The 14,683-nt window shown below is 36.9% G+C and overlaps 2 protein-coding genes across 5 annotated transcripts in view; one reads left to right on the top strand and one right to left on the bottom strand.

Moving 5' to 3' along the window:
• The window catches only part of FBXL5 (F-box and leucine rich repeat protein 5), a 47,033-nt gene extending 44,435 nt beyond the window's left edge, over positions 1 to 2,598 (top strand). For both annotated transcript variants that reach the window (XM_050791652.1, XM_050791651.1), the window contains exon 11: positions 1,805 to 2,598. In XM_050791652.1, coding sequence (XP_050647609.1) covers positions 1,805 to 1,881 — 77 coding nt within the window. In that variant the 3' untranslated portion in view covers positions 1,882 to 2,598. The remainder of the gene's footprint in view (positions 1 to 1,804) is intronic.
• Positions 2,599 to 6,026: 3,428 nt separating this feature from the next.
• The window catches only part of CC2D2A (coiled-coil and C2 domain containing 2A), a 136,185-nt gene continuing 127,528 nt past the window's right edge, over positions 6,027 to 14,683 (bottom strand). For all 3 annotated transcript variants that reach the window (XM_050791641.1, XM_050791642.1, XM_050791643.1), the window contains 4 exons: positions 11,349 to 11,471; positions 10,071 to 10,129; positions 7,848 to 8,025; positions 6,027 to 6,343 (listed from right to left, as the gene is read on the bottom strand). In XM_050791641.1, coding sequence (XP_050647598.1) covers positions 6,155 to 6,343; positions 7,848 to 8,025; positions 10,071 to 10,129; positions 11,349 to 11,471 — 549 coding nt within the window. In that variant the 3' untranslated portion in view covers positions 6,027 to 6,154. The remainder of the gene's footprint in view (positions 6,344 to 7,847; positions 8,026 to 10,070; positions 10,130 to 11,348; positions 11,472 to 14,683) is intronic.

Here is a 14,683-nt window from a genome sequence, read left to right on the forward strand (position 1 = left end):
AGGTAAAGCTGGCATTATATTCTAAGGAAAAACTTGGTTAAAGATTGGCAGTGGGAGAAGAATTTCAGATCATAGGGTTCCTTCTCAGGGCATTTTTAATAAGTATTCAATACATACTAAAACATTTTATCTTGATTGTGATTAAGATGATTAACATTGTATCTTATTATAAGGGAAAATAATTTTAACACAATGCCGCTTTTTGAATTTTAAATATTTGACATATTTCACTTTTCATTTAAAGACTAGAACAGATTGTTATTTTGATTAAATAAAAATTGGCTTTAGTAATTCAACTTTATATATAAAATAATTTTAAACTTCCTGTTACGGAAAAATTTAACGTCGAATAATGTAACGAACCCTCATGTACCATCAACTTCAGCAGTTCCCCTGTGGCCAGTCTCTTTTCATCTATACCATTGCTCATTCCCATATCTGCCCCCCCCATTAAGCTAATCACAGGTGTCATATCAACGTAAAAATTTAATATGACCGAAAGCATAAGCTGTGGTAGTTCCACATATGTGCGTAATGTTTATTAGTTTCTTTCCTAAGACTGTATGTCTTAAGAAATCTGCCCTTTGTATTTTGTATGTGCCATTTGGGGAATATAAGGAAAAGTTAAATTTCTGGAAATTAATGTGTTCTGTGTGTTTAGTTGGAAGTAATTATTATGGTGGTATTAGCCTAGTTGCTTTTTTTTTTTCTTTTCAATTGAGTGCTGTTTTAGAAAACAAAAATAAATTTAAAATGCGTTTTTGAGTTAATCTTAGATATCACACCAGAGTACTGTGATTTTTCAGTTACAATCCATTTGATATATTCTGTAGTAAAATTATATTTCATGTACAGTTTTCATTTTGTATTGTTCCTTATATCACAATTTGCAAGTATTTTGGTTGTTCTTGTTGATATGTAAAGAACTAATTAACTATTCCTTATTTGTTCATGGTGCAGACATACTGAAAGACTTCAATATAGTTGAAACAATCTTTCCCACATGTGCCTGCTTTTATGAAAATATTCATTCAGAGTACTTGACATTTGAATATGTGCTATGAAACTTCTTCTTTGATACTTTCTAATTCTCAGCTATGTTTCCTAATGGATCTTGTATCTAGTGCCTAGGTAGCATAGTGTGACTGGGATAAAATGTCAGTTATTCCACAAATGTTTTATTATTCTTTGTAAGTGAATGATAATTTTTACTATGTCTTAGATAAAGTTTAATTGATCACTCATTATATATTTAACTTTGGATATACATTTAACCCTGCCATATATAGATATTTTTGGCTGTAAATACTAAATAAAAATATGGCAAATATATTAAGTCTTTGTCCATATAGTTTATTTTGCTGTAAAATTTGAATGTAATGTTTATTGTAATTGCTCAATAGTGAATTCTTTAGCTGATCAGTTAGTTAGGGCTGTTTTTTTGCCTTTATTACATTTCTAGGGAGGATGTTCAGATTATAAGAATCTTTTTATAAGTTAGCTTTGCAGTCTTCTGTGGATTGTCTCCTTTCCATTTTGGATTTTTATATTGTAAAGTTGTTGCTAAAAATTATTTTTTTCCCTTCCACTTACCTTTTGGACCATGAAGGATATATTAATTAAAGTCAAGCTGCTGTTGATTTTTGTGTCTGAATAATTTCTTAAACACTCATCATGAGATTTACTTCTGTGATATAAGTACTGCTAGTAAAACCAATGAATATTTTGGCTCCTTCATAAGCAAAATTTTTTTTATGTGATCTCTAAGAAATTCCTCCTTTCACATTTTTCTGTTTTCATACAGGTCCTCATGCTGATACCGCCAGTGGATGCCAGAATTTGCAGTGTGGTTTTCGAGCCTGCTGCCGCTCTGGCGAATGACCCTTGACTTCTGACCTTTGTCTACTTCATTTAGCTGAGCAGGCTTTCTTTCATGCACTTTACTCATAGCACATTTCTTGTGTTAACCATCCCTTTTTGAGCGTGACTTATTTTGGCCCCATTTCTTACAACCTCAGAAATCTTAATTTACCAGTGAATTGTAATGTTGTTTCTCTTGCAAATTATACTTTTGTTTTAGAAACGGATTAGGTCTTTTCAAAAGGGTGAGAACAGTCTTATCAGTTTTCTTTTAAATGAAATGCTTTAAAGAATGTTGGTAATGCCATGTCATTTAAAGTATTTCATAGATTATTTTGAGTTTTAAAGTCCATAAAGGTGATTGGTTCTCTTTATACATTGACACTGTATCAAGCTTTGCAGATCTTTTCCGACATACATGTCTGAAGAGTTATTTTCAAAGACAGCACATTTTTGGAAACTAATCTGTTTTCTGTAATATTTCCTTTATTTCAACAATTCTCAGAAGACCAATTCAAACAAACCCACATTTAAGATTTTTAGGATTATAGAAAAAATTGGCTTCTGGGTGTTAGCTCAGTGAGCTAGGAAAGCACCAATCCATATTTGTTTCCATTAAGGATACCTTGTTCTCACCACTGTCCCTATATCGTCAAATTTGGGAGAGATTTTTTAAACTACCACAATCATTTGAAGAAATGTATAAATAAAATCTACTTTGAGGACTTTACCAAGTAATACTGTTGTGTTGTGATTTTTATTATAAATCTCAATCCAGGTTTACTTTAGTATAGAATAGGACTAAATACTTTGTCTTTGGAGCTCCCATGAACTCATTACCCTGACAAATAGTTTTAGACAGATACTGAATTTTGTTGAGCTGAATTTTCTTTTTGAAATTAGTCAGTAGTCAAAATTTGAATCTGTAAGTTTATCTACTTTGCTTTGTTAAAACATCATGAGAGTGGAGGCCTGCCACCCAGAAAGGCACATACTAGTGCCTTTTAGTACAATTTTATGTCATGCAGAAGAAAATGGCTATGTTCCTCCTATTGATATAGATGTAGGCATACGTCATTTTATTGCGCTTTGCTTTATTGCACTTGGCAGATAATGCATTTTTTACAAATGGAAGGTTTATGGCAACTCTGTGTTGAGCCTGTCTATTGGTGCCATGTTTCTGATAAAACTTGTCCCTTCACGTCTCGTATATTTTGATAATTCTTGGAGTATTTCATAGTTTTTCACTGTTATTAAATCTGTTATGGTGATCTTTGGCCAGTGATTGTTGTTACTATTGTAATTGCTTTGGAATGCCATGAAGTGTGCCCTAATAAGACAGATAACTTAACTGATAAATATTATATATGTTCTGATTGCTCCACCGACCAGCGGTTCCTATCTCTCTCCTCCTCAGACCTCCCTCTTCCTAGAGACACAACAATATTGAAATTAGGCCCCAGCTAATAACCTTGCAGTGGCCTTTAAGTATTGAAGTGAAAGGAAGAGTCATGTCTCTCACTTTAAATCAAAAGCTAGAATTGATTAGACTTAGTGAGCAAGGCATGTTGAAAACTTAGGCCCAAATCTACACTTCTTGTGCCATACAGCGAAGTTGTGAATGCAACAGGAAAGTTCGTGAAGGAAATTAAAAGTGCTACTCCAGTGAACACCCAATGATAAGAAAGTGAAACAGCTTTTTTACTGATATGGAGAAAGTTTTAGTGGTCTGGATAGATGAAACTAGCCATAAAATTCCCTTAAGCCAAAGCCTAATTTAGAGTAAGACCCTAACTCTCGTCAATTCTATGAAGGGTGAGAGATGTGAGGAAGCTTCAGAAAAGGCTGAAACTAGCAGAGGTTGATTCATGAGGTTTAAGGAAAGAAATCTTCTCTATAACATAAAAATACAAGGTGAAGTACCAAGTGCTAATATAGAAGCTGCAACAAGTTATTCAGAAGATCTAGCTAAGGTCATTGATTTGAAAGTGGCTACACTAAATATCAGATTTTCAGTGTGTGGACAAAACAACCTTCTATTGGAAGAAGATGCCACCTAAATCTTTCATAGCTAGAGAGGAGAAATCAATACCTGGCTGAAAAGGGCAGGTGGACTCATGTTAGAGATTGGTGCAGCTAGTGACTTTGTTGAGAATGCTCATTTGCCATTCTGAAAAACCTAAGGCCCTTAATTAATGCTAAATCTACTCTGTGCTCTATAAATGGAACAACAAAGCCAGTATGACAGTACATCTGTGTACAACATGGTTTGCTGAATATTTTAGGCCCACTGTTGAGACCTGCTCAGAAAATTTCTTTCAAAACGTTAACTGCTTATTGACAAGGCTCTTGGTCACCCAAGAGCTCTGATGGAGATGTACAAGGAGATTAATGTTTATATGCCTATTAACACAACATCTATTCTGCAGCTCCATGCAGAATTACTCCATGGATCAAGGAATAATTTTGATTTTCAAGTCTTATTAAGAAATACATTTGGTAAGGCTATAGTTGCTATAGATAGTGATTCCTCTGATGGATCAGGGCAAAGTGAATTGAAAATATTCTGGAAAGGATTCAATTAGAAGGATTCACCATTCTAGATGCCATTAAGAATATTCGTGATTCATTGGAGGAGGTCAGAATATCAACATTAACAAGAGTTTGGATGAAGTTGATTCCAGCTCTCAATGGATGTCTTTGTAGGGTTCCAGACTTTAGTGGAGGAAGTCACTGCAGATGTGGCAAAAATAGTAAGAGAACCAGAATTAGAAATAGAACCTGAAGATGTGATTGAATTGCTGCAATCTCATGATAAAACTTGAATGGATATAGAGTTGTTTCTTACGGATAAGCAAAGAACATTTGTTTCTTGGTCAGGCGCAGTGGCTCACTCTTGTAATCCCAGCACTTTGGGAGGCTGAGGCAGGAAGATTGCTTGTGTCCAGGAGCTCAAGACCAGCCTAGACAACATAGTGAGACCCTGTCTCTACAAAAAATAAAAAATTAGCTGGGTGTGGTGGTGTGTACCTGTAGTCCCAGCTACTTGAGAGACTGAAGTGGGAGGATTGCTTGAGCCTAGGAGGTTGAGGCTGCAGTGAGCCATAATCACACGACTGCACTCTGCCTGGATGACAGAGCAAGTACCCTGTCTCAAAAAAGTTTTTTGAGATGGCCTCTACTCCTGGTGAAGATGCTGTGAACATTGTTCAACTGACAACAAAGGATTTAGAATGTTACATAAACTTAATTGATAAAGCAGTAAGGGAGTTTGAGAAGATTGACTCCAGTTTTGAAAGACATTCTGTGGGTAAGATGCTGTCAGCATTTCATGCTACAGAGAAATCTTTCATGAAAGAAAGAGTCAGTCAGAGCAACAAACTTCATTGTCTTATTTTAAGAAATTCTCACAGCCACCCCAACCATCGGCAACATCGAGGCAAGACCCTCCATCAGCAAAAAATTACAACTTACTGAAGGCTCAGATGGTCATTAGCACTTTTGAATAGTGAAGTATTTTTAAATTAAGGTATGTACATCTTTGTGATAATGCTTTTGCACACTGAATACACTATAATATAGTGTAAACATAACTTTGCACTGGGAAACCAAAAAAATTGGTGTGACTCATTTTATTGCAATATTCACTTTATTGCAGTGCTCTGGAACCAAGTGCACAGTATCTCCGAGGTATACCTGTACATTGCAAACCTGTGGAAGATGAAGTAATCTTGCAGTCTTAGATATTTATTTGTTTTATTTATTTGGAGAGAGGAGGAGGAGTAGCAATAAAAACGGGTAAACATTCAGTTCAGGCGAAGTGTCTTAGTGTTGTCTAAAGATAAAGGAAGAATCATTTGATGGAATATAAATAACTCATTACTGCTTTTTATTTCTACTAACATTTGAATTAAACACGGCAAAGGAGGAGGAATTCTGAAGGCTCTAATGATGCTCTCTTTAAAGCTTTACCTTGCTCTGAGGTAAAACTTGGTAAGTTTCTCTCACTTTCATTCCATTGCTGTTAATATTTGCCCAAGCAAAAGGTAAGTAAGTACAAACGAATAGAGGCAGGAAGCTCATAATGTACTCTACTGTGGGTAGTCTCAATTGAATTTCAGGGTCAAGTAGCAGAGACGAGGCAGACTACTAAATAAAACACTTTGCACAGTTTGAAAACATGATAATTTTATTATTTGCCAATAATATGTTCTTCTGATGTGATGCATATAATTTAAAATTTTCTCATATCCTGTGTAGTTTTTACATGATACAAAAAGTACAGTGAAAAAAATTACCTGTTGCGTATAAGAGAGGCAACATAGATCCAAACAGACAAAACATTTTTGGGGTATGGGTGTATGTATACAGCTAAAGCAAATTCAACATTAGGAACATCAATATTATGTACTCCAGTACTATACACAGCGTCAATTAAAGGCTTCACTTCAGAATAAGGCATGTGAAGGGGAAATCCAGAGAACTGAAGGGAAAAAACATTTGTAGTCATTAGTGAAGTTTGAAGATTTAATACATTGTTTCCTATGTAAATGTATGCCATTAATATAATAAGTCTTCTGGATCTCAGTTATTTGCTTGTGTTTTTCTACTCAGCTATTTATTAGCAATACAGAAAATGGAGTTGCTTAATACCCATTTTGTTTTCCTTGCTAGCATATAGGTGTTAGTCACCCCATCAGTGTTCCCTCTTTTTGGAAGTACCTAGTACGCATAGTAACCATTCTAATTCCAGAAACATAGGTTAAACTAACAAATACATTTCTTTTTTCTTTTTTTTTTTTTTTTGAGACAGGTCTCACTGTCATCCATGCTAGAGTGCAGTGGCGTGATCATGGCTCACTGCAGCCTCGGCCTCCTGCTGGGCTCAGATGGTCCCCCCACTTAGCCTCCTGAGTAGCTGGGACTGCAGGAAAGTGCCGCCATGCCTGGCTACTTTTTGTAGTTTTTGTAGAAATGGGGTTTTGCCATGCTGCCAAGGCTGATCTTGAACTCCAGGGCTCAAGCCATCCGCCCACCTCAGCCTCCCAAAGTGCTGAGTTTACAGATGTGAGCCATGGCGCCCGACAATAATTTTCGTCCCCTTGGCTACAATGATTGATCCATAGGGATGGGCAAGAGATCAAAGGGAGTCTCAGAGGGGATCTCGGGAAACTTGTTAGGAATAATGGCACATGACGTTCTCCTGCTTTGGGTAGTATGTGTGCAGATGTGAATTCTGTAAGTGTTCCAGCATTTGCTAACATGAGGAAACCCAGTCTTAGGATGATGCCATCATACGGAGGAGGAGGGCAGAATGGGAGGACTTGAAGGAGAATGGGAAAACCCTGATAGCTACCCTCTAAGCTTTACTTAAGCTGGTGAAAGTTTTCTGACACTTGAACTGAAAATATCCTGACTGAGAACCTGCCTTATAAGTTAAAGGATAAATTTTACTCAGTGAGTGATCTAATTTGACCTTCACACTGTTTAGCTAATAAGGCTTACTGTTAAGTCTTAGTTACAAGCCTGCTTTCTAGGTTTTATTATCCAGCTATAGCATGTGAACACAGTACTACAAGCAGGCAGTAGAGAGGGTATATCGTCTGTTAATAACCACCTTTCTTAGCAATGAAAAGCAATCAGTGTAAAACCTTACATCCTTTAAAAAAACTGTTCTAGAGTGTTTTGATCCTTGTGCACAGTTGAGTCTAACATGATTTAGCCAGATGTTTTCATTTTATTTGATATGTAAATGTATTTCATAAAAGGTATTTTTCATGGGATACTTATATGAAAAATAGTGGTATTTTGCTATTTAGTGATTATTGAGGTTTAAAACTTATAATCACAGTTTTTAGTTTATGCTGCTTTAAATATGTACTTCTGGGAGCAATGTGGGTCTTTTGATTCCAGAAACCTGTTGTTGGCTAATTTCCAATTTGAAACAAGGAAATCCACAGTCAGTTTAGGATCCATTTGTAACTTACCCTGTAGTCTCCCAGCTGCTTTAGCAGTTCTGCTCTGTGGTCATCTTCTACATCTTCTCCTTGACTTTTTTCTAACAGAGGCAAGAAGTGACGCAGAGTAGAGGTACAATATCTATTCCACCGAGTCAGATGGCGTGGCCTCCAGTCCATGATTTTTTCTTTTAGTATTTTTTCAATCCTGGTCACAAAACATAAACTCCATTTTTTGGTGACTCACTTTTCCCTTGTTAAAAAATATATGTAGTATGTAGTGGGGATTCAGATGATTGTATAACTACATTTTTGTTGATGGAGTTGTGATCCTCCAGGCATAATTAATGTCTAATGGCTACTCCCTGGAGATTCAGAATTAACATGCAGTCCTGTCCTTAAGGGTTGTATATGAGTTGAGATGGGAAATAGGCCTATAAATAGAAAGTATGTGTATCCTAAGAGCTATAACAGATACTTGAAATGTAACACAGAAGCACAGAAGAGGGAGTACTGAATGACTTGGGGATAGCAAAATTCAATACATGCAGCAAAAGTTTATTAATATTAATTTTTTTTAAGGCAGGATCTTGCTCTCTTGCCCAGGCTGGAGTGTAGTGGTACAATCACAGCTCACTGCAGCCTCAACTCTCGGGCTCAAGTGATACTCCCACCTCAGCCTCCTTGGTAGCTGGGACCACAGGTGCATGCCACTATGCCTGGCTATTTTTTTTCTTTTTTGGTAGAGACAAGGTCTTGCTGTGTTGCCCAGGCTGGTCTCAAATTCTTGGGCTCAAGCGATCCGCCAGCCTTGGCCTCCCAAAGTGTTGAGATTATAGGTGTGAGCCACTGCGCGTGGCCATGAAATGTTTTTTGAAATGTTGTACAGCTATACTCATTGGTAGCATATATACGGACAGATGAATTAGACACAGGCATAAGAAGTAGGGCTTATGTTGAAAGCCTCAAGTATTTGTGGGGCTGTTAGTGTCTTGTGATTTATTCATATCATGAATAGTGAATTCTATTCATGATGATGGATTTTTTTTCTAAATTGCCTTAAAACTGCCTTTAAAATACCAACATCATGGAAACTTTATTTGTGGTAAGTACAGGTATTGGGTTCATAGGGTGTGAAGTTTAAGCATAGAATGAAGGAAAATAGCTACTATTTATTGAGCCATTATTTACTAGATACTGCGCGAAGTGCTCTTTGTAGATTTTTATTTAATCTCACTAATAACCTTATGAGGTAGGGATATTGTCCTGATTTTACAGATGAGAGGACAGTTTGAGGCAGGATAAGTGATTTGACTAAGGCAAAGGAGCTGGGATTCAAAGCCTCTTGTACATACCCTAACTAATTGCAGGGTTTAGAGACCTAGATAACTTCTCGTTGTTCAGTAGTCATAGGGATCATTTCTTTTTTGGCACTTAACACATCTTTGTTTTGGGTTTCAAGACGGTCTGCACAAGAAAGTATGGACGAATTGTCAGGCATTTTAATATTGGAGAAATAAATGACTTGGGTCCAATCAATAGCATGTTGAAGCTATCAGAAAAAAACAAAATGTTTGGAGATTAGTTGTTCTAGTTGGGGATCTTGAATAAGGCATTATGGAGAAATTGAGAGTAAATGAGAGTAAACCAATATTTTCTAGTAATAATGCCTCAAGAGGGGTCACACAGCTTAATACAGTAGAAACAGTACACATGCCTTGAAATCAGAAAGGTTGGGCTGGGCTCAGAAGCCCCCTTTAACACTTAAACAAGTATGTGGACTTCTCTGACCCTCAGTTTTCACACTGTGAAACCAGGAGAATAATTTCTATTTTACAGGGTTATGAGAATTATGGAGACTCACATAGGCTCTTACTGATCTTTTCCATGTGTTAGGTCCATAAACTAGCTGCAGTTCAATAGGACCAAAGAGGTATATTTAAGCTAAGGATTATGATGTGCCTCAACAATACCTATAACATGATGTTAAACTCATGTTTCACTCAAAGTGGAGTCTCTGTAGAAGTGTGTATTACTGGTCTTCCACTCTGGTTGGTTCCACAGCATGCTGATGCTAAAGGTTCCTTTTGAGTCATGGGATTTAGAGATCACATCTGTGTTTAGAATCTATAAACATGAATTAAAGTTGAGTTGCCTAAATTGTTTCACGTTCATTCAGGCTGACAGTGGTTTAAAGTTTGGTATTATACTCCTAGTGACAGATTACATGTGGATTTATGGATGTTACGTTACCTGTCTTGTAGCTCAGCTGCAGCTGCTTTGTCTGAGCGCTGGTAAATTAGCTCTTCAGGCTATAGAAGAGAAAATAGTTCAGAAAGTATAAAAATCACCTACAGTTAATTTGAACAGCTGTCCATCCTTTTAAAAATCTTTCAAAAAATCAATGAAATCTCAGACATTAAGATATAGAAAATAATATAATGCATGCTGATGGACACATGAACCACCATAAGTAAAACATCATAATATAGTGCTCTGTAGTTCTTTCTCAGTTTCATTTTTCTTCTCTCTTAACAGAAGTAACCATGACCTGAATTTGTTTTAGCACCCCTTCGTTCAACAAGTACTGATTACCTGCTGTGTGCTAGGCACTTTCATAGGTGAGAGGGATAGGGATTTGGCTATGAATAAAAATTCCTGTCTTCATTAATACAATGTGTTTATGTTTTTATTACAGATATATGTACCCCTAAACATTTTATTGTTTTGTATGTTTTCTAAACTTTACCTAATTGTTTTATGAACATGCAACTTGTGCTTTCTCCCTTAACTTTATATTTAGTGGCAGCAACAAACATATTTTTAGAGGGCTTACTAAGATTCATTAATGCTGATTGTTCTAACTGCTGTAAAATATTCCATCATGTAACATAATTTTTCTCTTCTGTCATTCCAACTCTTTTGCTATTTCAGGCAATGCTTCTATTAAAAATGTTGTATATATCACCTTATACACATATGGGAGAATTTCTCTAGGGTAATGTTCTTCAAAGCGTTTTCTGAAAGGTAGATTCAGAGTATAAAATACATTGTATTACAAACCTAGTACACACATACATATATCTATCAAATGAAAAAAAGTTTTAGTAAACTGCTTATGCTTACTACTTACAATCTACTACTGGTCAGGACCCTGTAAGTTAATTTTATGAGCCCCTAGTGGATCACACCCTGCAGTTTAACTTGATGTTTCATTAAAAATCATGAAATCTATTTAGTAAATTGAGATGAGCATTTAAAAAATTTAGATGGAATACATTTTGTGGTACTTTTATATGTCATGAAACTTTTTATATCAAAACTTCCACATATGTGTAAGATGTATATACTGGTCCTTTCACATATATGTACATATATATGTCCATTTCTTGTTGTGAGTTGAACTCAGATGCGTTTGATAAACAAATACTGTTCTAGACTACCCAGGAGTAAAAAATATCTTGTAAGCCAGTATAATGATTTCCTGTCTTTTACTTTGTCTACATTTAATTGTTAATAAAAGATTTATACCTGAACACTGGAAAGGCCAGGGTATGGAAGGCTTCTTGAAAAGAAAGATTTCCATAGCTTGGGCTTGGTGACATCAAAATTTATCCTTAGTGGAGAATCATATCGTTGAATATTAAACCAAATCTAAGAAATACAAGACTATATTAGCATATATGTTAGCATATATACATACACATGTGTGCATGGATGTATGTGTGGCAGAGGCAGCAGAGAGACAGCAAGTGTTCATACAGGCCGCACACTTTTTGTCATTTTTTGATTACAAAAATTGTGTACATTTTACAATCAGTGGCATCATACAGTTGTCATTGGCCATTTTTTCACATTTTTTATCTGAAGTTGGGGGTGGACCTTAGTGTTGACTATAGATTTGATAAAGTGAGGTGGTTTTTTGTTATAAAAACCAAGGCCACTTCTTTCTTAGGCTAACCTTAACTGACCCTTCTTTTCCCAGCCTCCTAATTGAATGAGTGTTCATTCATCTCTTTGCATCCACAGCAACTGTAGTCTCTGAGATAGCCCTTGTCTTGGTGAGGCAGCATAGCATGTTGGTTCTGGAACCAGACCACTTGCGTTTTAATTTTGGCTCCAACATTTACTAATTGTGTGACCTTGGATGATTTATGTCACTCTGTATGCCTCAGTTTCCTTCTCTGTAACAGTGGGTTAATAAATAGTATCTACTTCATAAGGTTGAGTTGATTCAGTGAGTTAATCTGTACCTCTTAGAAAAATGCCTGGTATGTAGTAAATGCTCAATAATTGTTAGCTATTTTAAAATTATTATTAGTTAGCATTGTTTATAATTGCCTGTCTATTCATGTCTACACTAGGCTGTTAGACTTTTGTCCTGAGGACATTCACCATGTGCCTTATTTAGCACCTAGCATAGCTCCTGGCATACAGTAGTCATACTGAAAAGCTATGTACATGTATTTGTCCATTCAGTATATTTAATCAGCTACCTACTATGTTGAGGCTCAGTTCTAATTACTGGGGATAAAGCAGTGAATGAAATAGATTTTCTACCCTCATGGAGTATCTAGTAAGAGAAGGTAGCAAACAAATAAGCAAACAGGCAGGCACTGAGGCTCACACTCATAATCCCAGCAGTTTGGGAGGCCAAAGCGGGAGGATCACTTGAGGCCAGGGGTTCAAGACCAGTTTGGACAACATAGTGAGACCCTCATCTCTAAAAAAAATGTTTTTTTTTTTTTTTTTTTTTTTAAAGAAGTAGCCAGGTGTGGTGGGGTGCGTTCCTATAGTTCTAGATGCTTGAGAGGCTGAAGTGGGAAGATTGCTTGAGCCCAAGATTTCAAGGCTCCAGTGAACTGTGGTCACACCACTGTACTCCAGCCTGGATGACAGAGCAAGATCTTGTCTAAAGCAACAACAACAACAAAAACCAAGTAAACACATGGGATATCAGATGTTGCATGGTGTGGTAAATTGTATCATTAGCCCCAATTCTACACTCCTTTCTATATGCGTACCCTTTCTCAAGTTACTTTGCAGTTCCTCCCACTAAAAGAGAAGAAATATACTTCTGCATTCCTTGACTTTTGGCCAATGGACTGGGACAGAAGTCAGTGCATGGTTTCTGAGTCTACGCTTAAGAAGCTTTGTGTGCTTCTGCTTGTCCTTTTGTGCCTCTGCCATTGTCACTACACTGCATCCCAGAATAAACACACATGAAGCTGAGCTCTCTCAGTTGACTCACAGATCTGCTGTAAGAAGCAGAGCTTGTCTTGCTACCACAACTTGCAGCAGAGTTGCCCAGCCTCAATTAGCAGAACCTCCCCAGCTGACTCAGATCCCTGAGAATAAATGTTTGAAGCCATTTAGTTTGGGGGTAGGTTTTTACTGTCTTTATTGTGGCAGTAGTTAATTGTGCAAGGGCTATGGAGGAAACAAAAATGGAACGTTTTAAGGCAGGCAGGGAAGTTCTAACTGGAAAAATGACTTTTCATCAGAAATGCAAGAAGTGAGGGAGAAATTTATGACGATATCCAGTAAGGGGGCAGTGGTCATTTGTGCCTAGGAAACAGCAAATGTAAAGTGTGCTTTGTTATGTTTGAGGAATAGCAAGGAATATGAAGTAGTTTTAAAGAATGAGCAAGCTGGAGACAGCAAGTAAGAAATGACATTATCAGATGAAGGGGGAGAGAGGTGGGTAGGGTGGGTATCAGATCATGGAGGCCCCGTGGGCCATTTTGAAGATTTAAGCTTTGACTCTTAAGTGAGATAGGAAGTCACTGGAGTATTTGGGTAGAGGAGTGACATAATTTGCCTTTTATTTTAACAGGAATTTTCTTTGCTGTTTTGAGATTAGACAAATGAAGGAGGGTCAAATGGTGAAACCTTAGTTAGGACGCTTATTTTGAATAATCTGGGTAAGAGCTACAGTGACTTGAACGAACATGCTAGCAGTAAAAGTGGAGAGATGTGGTTGAACTCTGGGTGTACTGTGAAGGTAGAACCAGTAGGATTTGGTTTGGATGTAGGAGAGAGAGGAATCAAAGATGACTCCAAGGATTTTGGTCTAAATAACTGGACTGATGGAATTGACATTTATTGAGATGGGAAAGACTGCAAAGGGGAATCAGGAGTTCAAGTTTGGGCATCTTAAGTTTGAGTTATCTGTCTGACATCCAAATGAGGATGCTGAGCAGGTGATTGGATATTTGAGTCTGAAGTTCTGGGGAGCTAGGTGAGCTGGAGATATAAACTTGGGAATCATCGGCATATATATGGTGTTTTGGGAGGAAGTATAGATAGAAAAGAGGTTTGATGAACTTTGAGGATCTCTAATGTTTCAAGTTTGGAGAATACAGAAAAAGTAGCAAAGGACATAGAGAAGTAGAAGCCAATAAGGTAGGAGGCCTTGACTTGGAATCCAAATCAGAAAATTGGCTTAAGACAAGATCTTTAAGAACTACAGTTTGGCTATAGAGTAGGGAATGTTCAGAAAAGTAGTGGGAAATTGCACTGCATACATGGGGTTTGAAATCCAAGGTGTAAAGTTTACTCTTAAATCTGTATGCAGTGAAGTTCCCCTAGTACTTTCTGAGCCAGAAAGTGATGAAAGCTTAATCAGGTATCAGTGTATCAAAAAGTGAACTCAATTGGGGGTACTATTTAGTTAGTCATTTATAGAAATGTAGGGCAAAACCATAATGGCATGACCTGGGAAACAGCAGAGATGGCATCTATAAGATTTGGCCTCTATATTTAGGATTGAAGTAGAATGAAGTAAGGGAGAGGGAAAATCAAGAATAATTCTAGGGTTTGAATCAGGATAAGTGATAACCATAGAAATAGGAAGCCAGGAAGGG

The sequence above is a fragment of the Macaca thibetana genome, chromosome 5 (assembly GCF_024542745.1).
Source record: "Macaca thibetana thibetana isolate TM-01 chromosome 5, ASM2454274v1, whole genome shotgun sequence".
NCBI lineage: Eukaryota > Metazoa > Chordata > Mammalia > Primates > Cercopithecidae > Macaca > Macaca thibetana.